The sequence below is a fragment of the Gobius niger genome, assembly GCF_951799975.1.
Source record: "Gobius niger genome assembly, chromosome: 12".
NCBI lineage: Eukaryota > Metazoa > Chordata > Actinopteri > Gobiiformes > Gobiidae > Gobius > Gobius niger.
This window is the reverse complement of record NC_136863.1, coordinates 17,922,954-17,940,352: the sequence shown is the minus strand read 5'-3', so window position 1 is coordinate 17,940,352 and position 17,399 is coordinate 17,922,954. Positions and strand designations below refer to the sequence as shown.

At 41.0% G+C, this 17,399-nt stretch overlaps 1 protein-coding gene across 1 annotated transcript in view; it reads right to left on the bottom strand.

Moving 5' to 3' along the window:
- agbl1 (AGBL carboxypeptidase 1) overlaps positions 1–17,399 on the bottom strand; it is a gene marked incomplete at its 5' end in the record, with an annotated part of 42,790 nt that overhangs the window by 1,761 nt on the left and 23,630 nt on the right. The window contains 14 exons of the mRNA XM_079568085.1: positions 2,805–2,959; positions 5,115–5,228; positions 5,357–5,419; positions 5,886–6,011; positions 7,898–8,027; positions 8,358–8,538; positions 9,753–9,906; positions 10,031–10,163; positions 10,303–10,390; positions 11,431–11,579; positions 11,656–11,745; positions 11,813–11,896; positions 15,154–15,420; positions 16,982–17,072. Coding sequence (XP_079424211.1) covers positions 2,805–2,959; positions 5,115–5,228; positions 5,357–5,419; positions 5,886–6,011; positions 7,898–8,027; positions 8,358–8,538; positions 9,753–9,906; positions 10,031–10,163; positions 10,303–10,390; positions 11,431–11,579; positions 11,656–11,745; positions 11,813–11,896; positions 15,154–15,420; positions 16,982–17,072 — 1,825 coding nt within the window. The remainder of the gene's footprint in view (positions 1–2,804; positions 2,960–5,114; positions 5,229–5,356; positions 5,420–5,885; positions 6,012–7,897; positions 8,028–8,357; positions 8,539–9,752; positions 9,907–10,030; positions 10,164–10,302; positions 10,391–11,430; positions 11,580–11,655; positions 11,746–11,812; positions 11,897–15,153; positions 15,421–16,981; positions 17,073–17,399) is intronic.

Below are 17,399 nucleotides of genomic sequence, written 5' to 3'. Positions count from 1 at the left end.
GAGTAACAGAAAAGTGGCAAAAAATTTACTAAAATTTGATGAAAAAGTTACAAAAATGTGTGCAACAAAAAAGCAACAAAAGTGTAACAGAAAAGTGACGAAAATAAATAAATAACCAGTGTCTACAATGCAAGGAAGAAGATCAGTTTAGACAAGTTTTATAGGTCTCAGCTTTCAAATGAGGCATTATACTGGCCTATAGGCTGTAACCTTTTAGATTTGGGTGAAGTGGAGAAATTCCACTTGGTTAAAACGGGGGTATATATTCAAACAGAAATCTTAAACTAGAAATGCAATGGCTGCGCCATTGCGATTGACTGCGGAAATGCGGGAAGCGAATGCAGAAATTGCATAAACTCTTCAAATTGCATAATCAAATTTGCATAAAGTGGTAAAATGCATAAAATGTCATGTTGCATAAACTGTATAAACTGCATAAAGTGGTAAAATGCATGAATGGGTTAATTTGCATAAATTATGTAAATTGCATAAACTCTTTCAAATTCATAAATCCTAAATGGCATAAACTCTTAAGTTGCATAAACACTTTAAAATGCATAAACTGGTTAAATCCCATAAAGTGGTTACTTTGCATAAATTGTTAATATTGCATAAACTTTTTAAATTCCATAAACTGGTCAAACTGTTGAAATGGCCTCAGTGCTTGATTGGCAGAAGCTGCACAAATGGCTGAAAGGCCTGGAGTCTCCTGATTGGCTGGATTCACCCATACACACCAATGCAAACATTTCAAACTCCCGTATAAAAAAACTGGAAAACTGCAGAAGGCCAATTTTTTCTCAAAACCCACAAGTTGCATAAGCTGAACATGCACAAAGTGCAGAAATTGCAGAAAATGAAGAAAAAAGTGCAGAAAAGCATGGATTTGCGGCAGCCCCATTATAAGTCAATGGGAAAAATCTCCGACATTTTGGCCGATTGCGGAAAAAACGTAAGTTGCAGAAGTCCCAAAAGTAATAGCACCCTTCTCCTCAACATGCGGAACGTTTTGATGCATAACTTGCATAAATTGCACAAAGCATGAAGGTGCTGAAAGACGGAGAAAATCGGGAAAAAGATGGAAGAGGAACTAGAAATGCAATGGCTGCGCCATTGCGATTGACTGCGGAATTGCAGGAAGCGAATGCATAAATTGCATAAACTGTTCAAATTGCATAAATTGCTTAATTTGCATAATCTAATTTGCATAAACTGGTAAAATGCATAAAGTGGTAAAATGCATGAATGGGTTAATTTGCATAAATTATGTAAATTGCATAAACTCTTTAAAATTCATAAATCCTAAATGGCATAAACTCTTAAGTTGCATAAACGCTTTAAAATGCATAAAGTGGTTAATTTGCATAAATTGTTAATATTGCATAAACTTTTATATTCCATAAACTGGTCAAACTGTTGAAAGTGCTTGATTGGCAGAAGCTGCACAAATGGCTGAAAGGCCTGGACTCTCCCCATTGGCTGGATTCCCCCCATACACACCAGTGCAAAAATTTCAAACTCCCGTATAAAAAAACTGGAAAACTGCAGAAGGCCAATTTTTTCTCAAAACCCACAAGTTGCAGAAGCTGAACATGCACAAAGTGCAGAAATTGCATAAAATGCAGAAAAAAGTGCAGAAAAGCATGGATTTGCGGCAGCCCCATTATAAGTCAATGGGAAAAATCTCCGACATTTTGGCTGATTGCGGAAAAAACGTAAATTGCAGAAGTCCCAAAAGTAATAGCACCCTTCTCCTCAACATGCGGAACATTTTGATGCATAACTTGCATAAATTGCACAAAGCATGAAGGTGCTGAAAGCTCTAGAAAATCGGGAAAAAGATGGAAGAGGAATAATAATAAAGAACATGAAAACCAATAATTGACTGCGGAAGAATTCCGCAGTCAATCAATAATAATAAAGAACATGAAAACCAATAATTGACTGCGGAAGAATTCCGCAGTCAATCAATAATACAGTACTTAGAGTTTTAAAGCTAATAGAAGGGTCCTCATAGCTTCAGCAACACCCATGATTGAGATTTCAGTTGAAAAATTATATAATATCTATTTTTGTCCATAAGTAATAACTCACAGCTTGTATATAAACTCTAGTCAAAGTGGAGCCGACATTTACTCTTTATGTATGTCCCTGGTCTGTCTCCATGTGACCTTGAACTCAGCTACAGTTGGCATGATTGGCAGGTGACAGCAGCGCTCACATGGAGTAATATGATTAGACAAAGCTCATGGGACTGTGAGTGTGAGATAGAGGGGGAGAGCGAGCGAGTGTGGGTGCTCGTCAAAGGGGCATGTACAGACACACCAGGACTCCACCGAGACAGGGGCCGTGACGCGCACACTGATGCTCGTTTTGGAGCGTCTGAGAAGCACAGTGAAAAGGGAGACGAGGAACAGGGGCTGAGAGAGCACCCCAGACAGGCTCAAAGGCAGTGCACAGCGGCCGCCATAGAATATTAATGTGGAGGAAGATTAGTAGTGGATTCAAGTCTATGGATGTCAGTATCCTAGAGAGAGTAGCTCAAAATGGGCAAAATATTGAGTGAGAAATGTCGCTTACTCCTGTCCTCAATATAGTATTAATAATTTTCTTCCACAGTTCATCATCAGTTACTTACTTCGGAAAACAGAATCTCTATTTGAAAGGTGATAGTACTGTGTAAAATGCATCTTCATTATAAAAGTACAATAACAACACTGAAAGGAAAACTGGAATCTGATGTGGATGTTAATCTATAGTCAGTAAAATCACAGAGATCAGGAAGAGTAATGTCTGAAACTCACTCGCTGGACGTGTGATCCAGAATGTTGTGGTCCAGGGCTATGTGGTTGATGAGTCTCCTGCTGTACAGCGTCATCACGTCTTTGGCAACTGACAGCAAACTGTGGCAGAACTTGACACCCATCTCCTGCAGCTCTGCGGTTCCCATCTGTATGCCCTGGTAACAAGGAGAGTGAATGTATTCTATATGGTCTGTAGTGTAGGGACTCTTCACTGTAGGCTCTTCACTGCATAAGTTTTGCCTGGCCTGCAAAAACTACATGCTTTTTCATAGATATTTCAAAGACATATAGTCAGGGAGCAAACATGATCTCAACGATTTCCCGGTGGGCGTGATTGACAGGCGGCATCAACCAATCAGAGCAACGCTAGATACGTTGCAGCAACAAGCGGCACAAACATTGTATCACTCGCCGCGCATGCCATCTCTATTGTTTTGGTAGAGTGTGGTGACGGCTTCCGCCTCTTGGGGGAAAGAAGACCCGCCTCTAGCTGCGTGATTGCACCGATGTGGGTAAAATCGTGAAATGACAGGCAGCGAGGAGCTGTCCAGACGGTTCTTCTTTTGAACAGAAAGGAGTGTCTGGCAGGCCAGGCAAGTATAAGTTGGACTTGACAGTGCTGGTGTGTGTCCAGTTTGTCAAAGCCACATCTCTGCCTAACTGTGAGATTGTTCTCTTTGAACCTTGTACCTCAAGATCGACCGATATAGGCTTTTCTGTGGCCTGTGTCAATATTTGGTGATATATTTTTTTTTTAAATATCATTTATAATCCTGTCTATGATGCTTCTAAACTGTGGAATGTGTCAGTGTTGAACTGTGACAGCAGGGGGCACTGTATTAGAGGCATAGGGCTGATTCATTCAGGACCTTCATGTGTAGTCGGTACTAAACATGCATTTGAAATCCAATCCAACTTTATTTATATAGCACATTTCAACAACTAAGACAATAAAAGATAAAAAATAAATAATGTTAAAACGGACACAGAGGGCCACACAACTCACGCAGTGTTAAAAGCCAAAGAATAAAAGTGGGCTTTAAGACGAGACAGTGGGGGCCGTTCGAACGTGGAGGGGCAGAGCGTTCCACAGCTTAGGGCCAACAACTGAAAAGGCCCCTGTCCCCTCGAGTTTTCTGGAGTGATAAGTAAATTTGGCAGTCCTGATATTGATATTGTATAAAGTTGTAGCTTAGTGGGAGGAGGTAGAGCGCAAAAAGAACAGGCGCCAGTATAGAACCCTGGGGTACTCCACAATGAAGAGGGGCAGAGGGCGAGGTGAAACCCCCCAGCCTGACAGAGCACGATCTAAACCACTCCAGGGCAGTTCCCACGCGGTTTGATAGAATTGTGTGGTCCACCGTCAAAAGCACCTGTCAAATCTAAAAGCACTAAAATGGCAGAATCACCGGAATCAAAACGTTAAAAGCGCAGATTCTGTGCTATGAAAAGCTTTATAGCCCGATTGGAAAAAATAAGAAATGCCATGTGCATCCAGAAAAGACTGTAGCTGCTCCAGGACACATTTCTCCAAAATTTTAGCCATAAGAGGCAGTTTAGGTACAATAACCGCCTCTTTACAAAACAGGGGCACCACACCAGAGTCAACAGTAGGGCCAATTGTCGTCCACGCCTCCTTATAAAGGCGAGGAGGGTCAGTTGGAGAGGAAGAAAGCTTGAGTTTACTGACCACCTTAGAAAGACGCTCAAGTGATACTAGCTCAAAGTTGCTAAACATAAAAGAATAGGCCATGCCTGGTGCAGGATTTGACAAGGGGGTCACAATATTTAGTTCTGATCTTATCAACTTTTCCAGTAAAAAATAAAAGAAGTTCATTACAGGCTTCAGAGGACCTGGTTTTGGCGGGATTAAGTACAGAGCCAATGACTTAGAAAAGAACACCAGGATTACTATGCGCTTTAACAGTCTTTTTATATGCATGCCAACTTTCCTTTACAATCTGAAACATGTAGCCCATCTGATTTCCACTTGCGTTCAGTCCTTCTTACATGTGCGTCTGGCTTTTTGAAAGACAAAAATCAGCAGATTCCAAAACAAAAAATGGCAAATCTCTATCTCTTACAGTTCTGGAATTATAAACAAAAGTCTGCAGCATGAAATATATTTACTGAGCCCCCGGGGGTGAAAAACTTGTGACCAATCTTCACCGTGATGTTTCTCAGCACCCCTGTGGCCGAGGAAGTCTCTATAACTTTTGCTTCTGGAGAAAGCTGCCTTTTATTGGCTTCATATCGGCTATCGGCCGATATAAAATACACATATTACAGCCGACCTCTAATTGTGCCTACCTTGTATATGCCCTGGTCACAGCCATTGTAGGTGCTCTCCATGGTGTAACTTCTGAGCACGCCGATTTCCCTCCAGACCACCACTCGGGCTGTGGCTGAGCGAGATTTCTCCACCTGTCAGAGATGAAATATAAAGAAAACTCCCAATATTTGGTTATTTAATCACTAGGAAAATACAGCATGTTGACATTATGATATTTCATATGGAAGCAGTGTATTCAGTAGGTTTTTCTTCATTTTACCAGGTAATTGCAGCTATTGAAGGAAAAAGCAGGAGCAATACGATCCAAGGTCTTTGGAATGGTCTGGAGAAACAAAGACATGAAATATATGAAGACACAGCAGCAGCAGCAGCAGCAGCAGCAGCAGCAGCAACACACAGGGTCTAGTAAGTAACTAGCACTTGTTTCTATGGTTTCATAATTTATCTGGCAGCTTCCCCACAGCACTATTACAGTTGTGGTACTTTTACAGAAGTATGAGAATTCATGCTTTTGGGGGATTTCTTTATTTTTGTTTCTGATTAAATGAGTGTGAAAAGATTCACAAGACAAATGCTTTAGTCAAAATTCAGTGTTTGAAATGCATAGGAGAGCATTAGGAGAAGACTGATTTATGACATCAAAGCTAATACAAGTATCACATGAATTTCAGAACATGTAGCTCTGAACTACAAGGGTTACTTTGTTTTGTACATTACTTAAATGAGCGCATTTTGCTAATTGTGCGTTCGTGCAGCCCGGGCACAAAGAGCATTTTGTGTGTCCTTACTCGGTATCCAGGGTCCTCCTTTACGCCCACAGTGTCCACAGCGGACTGCCACAGCGTCTCCTTCACACTGCAGCCGTAGAGAAAAACATTCTTCTTTCTGGAGTGTCCGTGGTAGTCGCAGTAAACCTGTGAGCAAGATAAATAATCATTGTTCATTTATTTATGCATGTGGACCTTGATCATAGACAAAACAGCTTGGGTTAACCTTGCTATCTTGTGCAACTTCTTTTGTTCTTTGTTAAAGTATTAGTCAGTATGCTCTATAATTGACTTTACTGTAGCTAAATGCAGGTGTTTTTAGTCATTTTATAGTTGCTCTCTGAAAACACAAACACCGAGCAGTGAGTGATTTAGACGGGAAAAAAACCACCACATCTCTCTAATCTGAACCAATTAAAAGAGCCAACGAAGTTTATTTCATTAAAGGCCTTTCTCATTAACATCTCATTACATTTGATTCAGCTGGTGGGAAGCACAAACACGGGCGGTTTCACACATATTTCTGCTCAACGTTGATGGCTCCAAATGGGACAATCAGGCATTTATTTAGAAGTCAATAAACTTTATATTGATCGGAAAATCTGCTGCTTGAGGAAGAAAAAAAAAAGGAATGTAATTGAATTTATTGGTGGTGTTATCTCGAGTATTAGACAGACGTTTAATTTTTCAATCTTTTCTTCCAGGTTTCTTCTTCAGGTATCGAGCTTTATCAGAACCAATTAAGAGTTGGTTGATATCCATTCGAATTCATTACAATCAAGCCAATTTGTAACTTTTCAGAGATTGGGACAATTCTAGCAGAAGTGGATTATGATACAAGGTGGGCCTCTGAGCATAATTGTCAATTATTATTATTTTCAATTCTACTCTGAAAACACTGTTGTATTATTAGGTATCAATGGCTGTGTCCTTGGCCAATCTCAAGGCTTGTTACAAAATAAACAAAAAACGCTGTTCCTTTTAGTAATCTCTATGAGGATTTTTCTGAAATCTTTAAAATGTAACTTAGGGAGGAGAATTTCATATCTATAACACTTTCACTTTGCTGCACAAATCAGATGAGACCAGGATGACATGGTCTTGGGTAAGTATGCTACGAAGCTGAGGAAATCTTTAAAACATCAACATCCAATTTATCTAATGTACTGTGCCTGCATGTCATGGTGAATTGAAAGTAATGGAGTAAAGCTATGGGCCTTAGACATGGGTTTGCTTCAAGAGAATGGTCGCTGAAACCTTTTTAGTGGGTTGAGGGTATTTACAAAAAATGACTGTTGATAGGAGATGTGGCTAAAAGCAGACAAAAAGCTCCAAGGCACTCTGTAAAGATCGAAAACCATGTTTGATGATAAACCCTACATTCAAGGCTTGAGTCTCTCTATGACGAAGCACTGCAATTTCGTATTATACACTATATCACGGTCAATGTTTGATAATGAATTCAAAGTGATAATGTTATTAGGGTCGCGGCTTGGAAGAGGAAGGTAGGTCCCAAAGCTACAGCAGACCACTCCAGTAGGGGAGACTGGGGCTCACGCGGGGTCATTTGTCACATTGATTTGATAGCTACACTAGAGGGCGCTGTACGCTGGCACTGATATATCTATGTGTATTGGTAACCTCTTCTCTTCCAATAATAATTTTCTCATTTGGACTGAAGACACATTGGAATTGTTTTTATGCCTTCTCCCAAACTTCAATGTTTGGGTTATTTTTGTAATGAGAGCTTTCCGTTAGTGCCATAAACAAAAGACACTGATCTGAAAGACACACATGTTAGCTTCGATTTGAGCCGTTTTAGAGCTAACCTGCTAAAGCCGAGAGTGAGGTCTCCTTTAAGTCAAGGGTTCAAGGTTTCATTTAATGTGTAGACTCTTGTGAGATATTCTGTTAATGAGCAGCGAACTCTAGAAAAAAAAGTGTGACAAATAGCCCGCTCTCCCCTCCTGCTGCAGGCTAATACATCATAGTAATGCAATACTTTATTTTAACCAGAGTATTAAATGAAGTACCAGAGGAGTCCGTCCGATGCTGTTGAGGTAATAGAGAAAACCCTTGGTGTGGTAGATGGTTGGACTCAGCACTGGATCAGGTTTACGCCACTGCCTGTTCAGATCCTCACTGTTCAGATTACAACGGTTTCTACAAATAAACACAAAGAGATTTAAAATACACATAACTTTAGTTTGTAAATCTTGAGAGATTTTGAGACATCTTAAATTGGTTTGAAGTTGGATAAGTATCTTTAGTTTTATTATCACCTCTCATCTTCAGAATCAATGTGAGATGAGGGATTTAGTGACAACAAATAATGATGGCCCTGTATCATGTAACACCAACGGGAATTGCCAAAATATATACACCAAGATCATTCAGAAGATTCAATTTTCTTGCATGGACAAAAAGAAAATGTATCCTGTACTTGTAAGCTTGTATTAGCAGTACTATTGTAGTATTCACAGCTTTACTCACGTGCCGTTAACGACTCCATCGGGGTTCAATATTGGGATGATCTTGAAGACAAAGCTTTCCCTTAAACTCTGAGCCACCGGGTCATCGCTGCACAGGAACTCAAGAGTGCCCTTCATTACCCAGCTGGCATTGGACTCGCCAGGATGGACCCTTCCAGACAGCACAATGTAGCTGCGATTACCTGAGGAAAAAGCACAATCCGTACATAGAGTAATTCATAATATGAAACAAGTACAATAGGCCAGGATGAATGAAGGAGTGTCTGTAACCAGTGCAACTGTGGGACTATGGAGGGAAATTAGCCCATGTTAACGGAGTCCCATGTGTGTTCATTAACATGCTGTTCCGACCAAATCTTTAATCTATCAATCATCTTGATGAGTTCAAATGACTGAAATGTATCAAGGCCAAATGGTCTTATTGGAAAGTACAATTTTCTATGATTTTTAATATATTATTCAGTAAAAAATACAAGCATGATTAAAAAATGAAAAATTGGTAGTAATCAATCTTTTTTAATAAAAGAGTAATAGATAAAATGCCTTCAGCCGTTGTGCACCCCTACAGAGAACTGGGCCTGATTTGAACATTGTCAGAGCTGAGGATTGTCTCACATCATCGGAGAAGCTGTTCCATGTTGTAGCAGCGTAATTAAACGCAGCCTCATCGTGTTTAGGTCTGACTCAGGGCATCAGCAAATGATGTCATAAATAGCAGTATTCACCTGAGGCAGCTACAGCATTTCATTTAGATCTGGGAGTAGAATTAAAACATGGTCAGTGTTTGGCAGTAACCTGGTAAGTCAGACTGATTACCGATCTGCCCATGTGAAACAGGAGCTTGACTAGAACTATAATAATCTTCTAATATTGAAATGCAGCAATGACTCCCAGGTGTTTTTTTCCTAAATAAATTATTTCTTCATATTTCCATGAGTAAAGGATGAGTTTCAATTTTCTGCAGCAAAGAAAACAAAGCGCGGTATATCTATCTCTGTCAGGATGTGTGGTTTCCGGCTCTGCTCATGGCACCTGTAATCAGGCAGACAACTAATAAACAAGCTCACAGATGAAGTCCTCTGTTACTGACTTTATTATATATACAATTTCTATTCAAATCACATTCATTCCGACAAAGTAAATCGCTTTGCTGTACAGTTGCTTATTTTTATCACAATATAGCTGTATTTAATAGTGTGTAAGCTCGAGGAATCCTGGCATTGTCATCTTGGGACAACCTGGTCAACCAGTATATTCAGGTCGTCAACTGAACTTATTCTTTGGCTAAATAATGTTGCTAAATCTAGACCGGACCAACTGCAACAACCCCATGCAGTGTAAAAATGCTAATCAAGTATTCAGTATTATAAAACACTGAAAGTAACGAGTTACTTACGTAGCTGATGTAAATCCTTCCAGCCCCGACTGGCGGGACAAGCAGTGATAGTGATAATGGGACAAGGGTTTTCCGCCAAAGACCTGCACAGAGTCTGCTGCCGGAAAAACACTTTGGCAGGATCCACTGACTTCTGAAGGACCTTCAGATGGGCCTGGGACACAGTGAGCACAAAGTAAGTCCACACAGAAAGGCCCCATGCAGCCCAGGAATCAAACCGCTGCGCCACCATGCGGTCGTACTGTAGAGAGAGAGGGGTATCAGAGGATCAGGAGTACCTTCAATGCAGAGTATGTGTATGGGTAGTGGTACGCCAAGTAGCACACGTCATCACTGTATTTGAAGGTGACGGAGAATGTCAGGGTATAAAAGGTTGCTGTGTTCTTGCCATGAACAGGACAAAAGTGGTTTCTGCAGGACACAAAGCCAGAGCAGTGGTTAGTGAAAATGTACTAATATATTCTATTACAGTATTTGTGAAAAGGTTGGATAGAGTTGTAGGATCCATTATAGCAGCTGATGGGTAGATGCAACTTGACAATGTTCACACCTGTAGTAGCAGATTTCAGTTCCTGTCCTGACCCAGTGTGGTCTACCTTCGAGGGCCTCTCTCACAGAGTACAGTACGGGCTGCATGCCTGTGATACAAGAAAAAAAAAAAAAAAAAACTATTTTTCTAGCCCATCAGCTTTACTAGACAGGACCGTTCAGTGTGACAGGAGATGAAGGGCTAAGATTCACGAAATAGTTAGAGTCATGGGGCAAGCTCATGCCCACTGCCCAGAGTAGGCGTTGTACCCTGCACCCTAAACCCCTAGTGCCCCACAGACACAAACACAATGTAATCATATGAGATTGAGCTCTACATTATTTAACACACATTTTTGCAACTTCAAAATAGCTAATTATGCTGGGAGAGCAGGAGATGTGAGTTCTGATTACAAACAAATGCAGTCATGGTGGAGTCGTTTTTATTGTAAGGACTGTGTTTCTTCATCTCTCACAAAGCACACAAGCAGTATTTTCTGCTAACTCTCAAGCCGATGTGATGACTCTCCTGACCTGGTCTGAACAAAGGTCCCATTTGTTCAGCACCGTAAAGCTCACCTATTCACCATGTATCAACATTCTGAGGTCCAAAATACAGTTGACCCTCTGTCTGTTCGGAAATTACAACCTTTCAGGAGATGTCATTTTCAGAACAATACATACGGCCTATTTGGGAAAACTAGCCTTTCTTTTCTTCATTCATCTTTCCCTGAGATGAAACTGATTTCCTGGGGGATGTTATCAAAGGCTATTTTAGCTACAAAGAACGCTGCATGAATGAGTGTGTGAGGTGTATATGAAACGAAAGATGCTATGGGAGGAATGCCCTTTGTGAGTCCATTTCTGTGTGGCTTTAGCTGTAATAGATGGTCTACTATGCTTCATCAATTGTCACTCAGTGAGGGGTCAAAGGTCAGGGCCACATCAAACAGCTGTCTCCTTCTGACAGAAAGCAACAATGGGCGGGTATCGTTAGTGAGAGGCAACTATCGCCCTATGCTCCACAAAGGGGCTCAGTTCAACCATTCATGATACATATGTCAGCTCAGCAAGCACACCACAACAGTGTTATTAACTTGTGCAAACAACAGCAGCCTTGGCTCAAATACTAAAAACATTTGTGGCTTACCATAGTTGAACTGGCTGTTGGTCTTTTCACAGTTAATGATGTTGAAGCGGTATGGCACACCTGGCTCCATGTTACTGACCTCAAAGTAAAACCACTGACTGTGCTGAGAGCAGTTCACGTCTGCGTTCAGAATCAGGTCATACTCAAATCTGAAGAGAATAACATAGGCAATAACTTTACATTGAAAGTTGAAGTCTTTTGTTCTTTGCTCTGTCTGGGGCTTACCTGCGGACCTGGATGGCCTTCCTCAGGTTACCACTTTCAAACTTGGAAAAGAACTTGAGTGAGTCTGTGCTTTCAGATGGGCACTGCAGACTAATAAACAAAACCTGTGTTGAGTGTGGCTCTGCTGTGTAAGTATCTGCTGAATACAGTCACACACCTGCTGTCATCCAAGTCAAAAACGACCCTGTTGATGATGTCGTCTTTATTGAGGAAGCGCTGGATATCCTCGAATGCTTTCTGCCTAAATGAGATAAAACAAGGCGGTAAAGACCAGCAGGCAAGTTTATCTACAGAAACTTGGTAAAAGACCAGGCTTGAGAAGATCTTTTGCAATACATCTAATTTTACTCTGCCCCTGGGACAATTTAGTCCCAAAGCAAAAGGCACTGGCATCCGTTCTGTTAGGGGAACACAGTCTCCTAAACACTGACTCTTTAGATGAGCACCAACAAACTGGCAGCAAAATTAGATTAAGGTCAAGGGGAAATTGCATCTTTAACATTTTTAAATGTCAGCTTCTGTTGACCTCTTGAAAATGCTAAGAAAATGTCTCAGAAGAGCCAGCTTAAAAAGCAGAAGCAAAAATGGAACTAACTTGTAAATTAACTAACTGTAAATTGCTACTCTGACACAGATGGATAACATTACCTGCCACCATGACAAGTATTTAGAATTGTCCAGTCAACTGAATTTGTGTAATTTCACTAACACTAGACTAAAATCACAAGCTATATTTAGTCTGGGGACCACCAATTCATTTTCTTGTAGGAGAGGTGTGGTTTATGATCGTCCATAGCCGTTTATTGAGCACTACGAATGTCTATCATGCGTCTGCATGTAGGCATAGCCAATCGTATCATCGTATCCGATTACGTATGACGCACCTGCTGTAAACTTTCAAGCTAAACTATTTAGAGCAAGTTCTAAAGCTTGATCGAAAAATGGCGTCGCTGTTGGATCTGTAAAGATAACTTTTTTTTTATTATCCGTAAACAAACTACAAGCTTCCGTATGTCCAATAGCGCGTCATTGTCTTGCCGTCCCTCCTTGTTCTGTGATTGGTCCCCAAATCCATGCAAAGATTTTAGCCATGGTCCCCAGGCTGCTGGGAAGTTTGAAATTATTCAAGCGCACACAGCAGCATGGCAGCCAGGCTATAATTTCACTCAGCCCTCAAAAGATTAAACATAAAAGATGTTTAAAAAGCTGCAAAACCTGGGTTTGGGTAGATATTATGTGAACTGTTGACCAAGAAATCAAAGCCATGACCCTCCAGCTGTCAGGCAGATGCCTTTGTTCAAGGCTCAGGCGTATTGTGACTTATTTATTATAACTGCCATATGGTGTCTTTATTTTTCATTGTGATGCATAAGTAAATGATTTACTCTTCTCAGACAAAGTCTTAAATAATGAGAGTTAAAGTGCAAACACCTACCAAACAATTCTCAAGCAATAAGACTTTAGCTTGAACTTGTTTATGTGGAAAGATAGCTCAGTCTGACGTGTATTCAATTCTAAAGGCAGATAAATAACTGCGAATAAGCTTCCCGTGCTTACAAGGCCCCGTTGGTTGTGGGGGCTCAAAGTAAAAGACAATGTGGCGCTGCAGCAATCAGTATAGAGATGAAGAAGATGTGCAGTGCATTGGGATGCACAGCACAGGGAGGGGAATTTTCCATGCCACTTTAAACAAATAGATGTCTCTTTGGGTCTCTGTGTTTGGTTCGACTTTAATTCAGCACCAGGTACAAAAACACCCACAGAATACATAAGTACAAGAGTCTCGGTGTGTTTCCATTATAGCTCTCAATAACCTCCACTGTCCTCCTCCACAGTGCAGAGTTACATTTAGTGCATTGTTTTAAAACTTTACATTGTACCAAGTAACTCATGGTTCTTGAGCCACAAGCAGCTCTTTAGCTCTGCTCCTTTGATTCTTTGACATTTTGGTGAAATTCAAGATGGCAAAGCACTGGTTTAGTCTTGGTTTGTGATGCTTAGTAATTCTCACAGTGAACAAAGAAGTGTAAAAGTGATTGTGAATCATTATATTTGGGAAAGAATGGCCTTTTAGCTCAAGAAGGTAACAGCCTTCTGACCCAAACCTTGACATAACAAGTTGTAATTTGAAACATTGTTAACTGATTTATACAGGTACAGGTTTATTGTTCATCATAACTAAATAAACCAGTTTAGGATAGAGGAAAAAAGGGGACCAATTCATTAGTTTGTTTCATTGTCATTGACTGTTGGACGTTTCTTTGCATCTTACATGTTATCTTACAAAGGTAAAAACACAAATAATCACATAACAGGGCAGACTCTAAAAGGCAGACCAATGCGCTAAAAAATAGATATTCCTTGCAAAAAAGTGTGATGGCATACGGGAGGTATGATAAAACATCATAGATAGACTTGCTGAGGCCAATTTGGAGAAGACTGAGCTCCAGGAAAAGGCTATCCTAGCTGTCAGTGCAGCTGCAGAGCAAAGAGAAGCCGCAATGAAAGAGGAGATGAAGAAATAATGGAATGTGACAGGGAGGCTGAGAAATCTGCAGGGGGTGGAAGACAGTAATAAGTGAAGAAAAAAGTGTGTGGCGGAGTGTTGGACAGGTACAAGAAGAGGAGAGGACACCGTGATCCTGTTCTGTCCCACTACATGCTCTGTCTGACAGCAGCTCTGTGGTAAATACAACTGACTCACGTTTAGTGATTCAGCAAACAGTGTCTCGGGGCTTTGTTGTTGTACGTGACTGCACCACACCACACATCTTATGCAGGGACACATGGCTATAATGATTATTTTTAGAGTAGTGCAGGCACCCCACAATGCCAAATAATTCAATTGAATTACTCAGTGAATCAGTTCAGTGAATCCATTTAATTTTAAGTTTTTGGCACAGACCCACTGCCCACTGAACTCTGCATAGACTATGGAGGCACTGGCGATACTAATTTTCATAGTGTAATTGTATAGTGCATTCAAAACACAGAAACCCCAGCAGAGCACTCGCAGAGCAATCTATTCATTATGGAGCAAAAGAGGGTAAAGAATATTAGGACGCTAATCAACAATTACACAAGATAATCTACCAATTTCTTTTGCAGTAAATATACAAGTAATTATGAAACAACTAGAATTCACCTGCTAATGTTTCCCCTTTGATATGTGGTATCTAAATTCACAATTCACAAGACAAGTGTTGATTTCACATCTTTAAGTGTGATGCAATGTCCACAACATTACCAGCTGCGAGCACCTAGATTTTGTCGTTGATGCAATAACCAGTATACAGAAAATTCAGAAAATTCATTTTGGCAATTGGATGTTTCCATTTATCTCCTGTATGAATCTTCTCATAAAAATAATATGCACTTTTCCTTCTTATTCAAGCAACGTAATTGCAGATATTGACTTATATTGAAATACAGTTATCGACTAGACAAATTTACACAAAAACAAAGACTAACTTCAAAACAGAGTACCAAAACGAGTACCTCTGCACACTGGGTTTTCGTGGGGCCATTGGCGTGCTTCCTTTTGGGGGCAGGTGACCCCAGAAGTCCGGGAAGCCCAGAATGTTGAAGTCAGGGATGGATCTGGTCTTAGAAGCAGCAGTGCGGTACAGTTTGGGCTCATGGTGTGGGATACATGAAGCGTTTCTCTCCAATAATCGGTCGATGGCGGAGTGATGGCAACTCTCATCTGCTGCCTCTTCCTCATCGTTGTGATCATGCCCATTCTGATGTAGGAAGTTGTCTCCCCTTAAAAGTGGACATGTCATGCATTATTGAGGCATAATTGAACTCAACATTTTATACTGTGAAATTTGAATAGAGAAAAGACAGTAAGGAGTTAGCGACTGGGCTGGTCAGGATAGTAGGCTGCTGTGGAAATGGAAAGGACAAGCTTCCATTCATCCATTCATCCACTCTCTTCCACTTTATCTGGGGTGGGGTCATGGAAGCAGCAGTGCGAGCTGAGATGCCCAGACTTCCCTAACCATGCACACTTCCTCCAGCAGTTCTGGGGGCCTCCCGAGGTGTCCCCAGGCCAGCTCATAGACATAGTCCCTACAGCCTGTCCTGGGTCTTCTGGGGAGCCTCCTCCCAATAGGACATGCCCGGAACATCCCCACTTCCGAAACTGATGCCTGAGCCACCTTAGATGGCTCCTCAACGTGAAGGAGTAGCAGCTCTACTCCAAGCTCTATCTATCTATCTATCTATCTATCTATCTATCTATCTATCTATCTATCTATCTATCTATCTATCTATCTATCTATCTATCTATCTATCTATCTATCTATCTATCTATCTATCTATCTATCTATCTATCTATCTATCTATCTCACACTCCATCCGTCCCTGACTTGTGAACATGACCCTGAGATACTTGAACTCCTCCTTGAGGCAAAGACTCTCCACCAACCTGGAGAGGGGAAGCCACTTTTTTCCGGTTGGAAAACCATGGCCTCAGAGAAGCTGATTTTCATCCCAGTCGCTTCGAACTCGGCTACAAACCGCCCCAGAACACGCTGAATGTCCTAATTTGATGAAGCCAATGGAACAACATCATCTGCAAACGGTTCAAATCGGTGACAAAGGGCAGTCCTGGCTTAGACAAAACTGCACTGGGAACAGGTCTGACTTATTGCCGGCAATGCGGACCAAGCACATGCTGCAGTCATACAGGCAACGGACTAGCTGGATGAACTCCAATGAGCCCTCGAGCAGCGGATGGAGCGTATAGAGCTGGTCCAGTGTGCCGCAACCAGGACGAAAACTGCACTGCTCCTCCTGAATCCGAGGTTCCACTATCAGTCCAATTCTACTCTCCAGCACACTTTCACAAGCTTTCACTTCCAGTTAACGGCATGCTGCTCAAGAAGAGGGGACGCTGTGATGAACACACTTTGAGCACTTGATGTAATGGGCTTGTTTTGTGTTTTTGTGTGTGTTCCTTCTATGTATGATGCAACAAAATCCAGGAAATACAGATCGGAGCGCTCATTAAAAAATGCATCAATGAAGCAAAATACAACTCCAGATAGTGCCTCGCATCTTTCCTCCTACACACATTGTGAGGGCTTTTAGCCATTTTGTTCAACTCCAGATTTGTTTCTGACAAGGGAAAGTTAAAACATAACACATGATTTTGTGTTATATGTCTCATTTGAAAAATAAATGCAGAAAAATAACATTTTGAACAGTGGTAAAAGAATCTTGTCTTGTTGGGGAATAGTTTGAAAAGCTTTAAGTAGTACAGCACGATTCCCCAGAATGTGCTTAGGGCTGAGCAAAAGAGAGGCTTATTTTGTTGTACCTCGGTTCTTGTGGCATGGCTCTAAAACTAGGACTGGTGCCAAGGACAGCGGAGCGAATGTAGAAGTCACAAGAGTCTGAGTGAGCGGCACCTGCAGAGAAAGGAGCAAGAAAAACACAATCCAAAGCGTGTTCAGAATGTCACTGTTTTTAAAACATCAACAACACCATTGGTCAAGGCAACTAGACCTGTATAAAAATATATTAAACCAACTGTGGTAGAGTTGGCTATTAGAACTGCGTTAGTGTGCTAGTAAATTAATATAATGTGTACTGTAGATGGCTAGGACTTAAAGGCCCAATATCTGAAAAGAGAAATAACATTTGTTTTGTCCTTCAGTAGATTATGAAAGCAAACATTCGATAAAAGTCAGGGAATTTAATTACTGAGCATGAACTAGCAGGCTAATTGTGTTTGT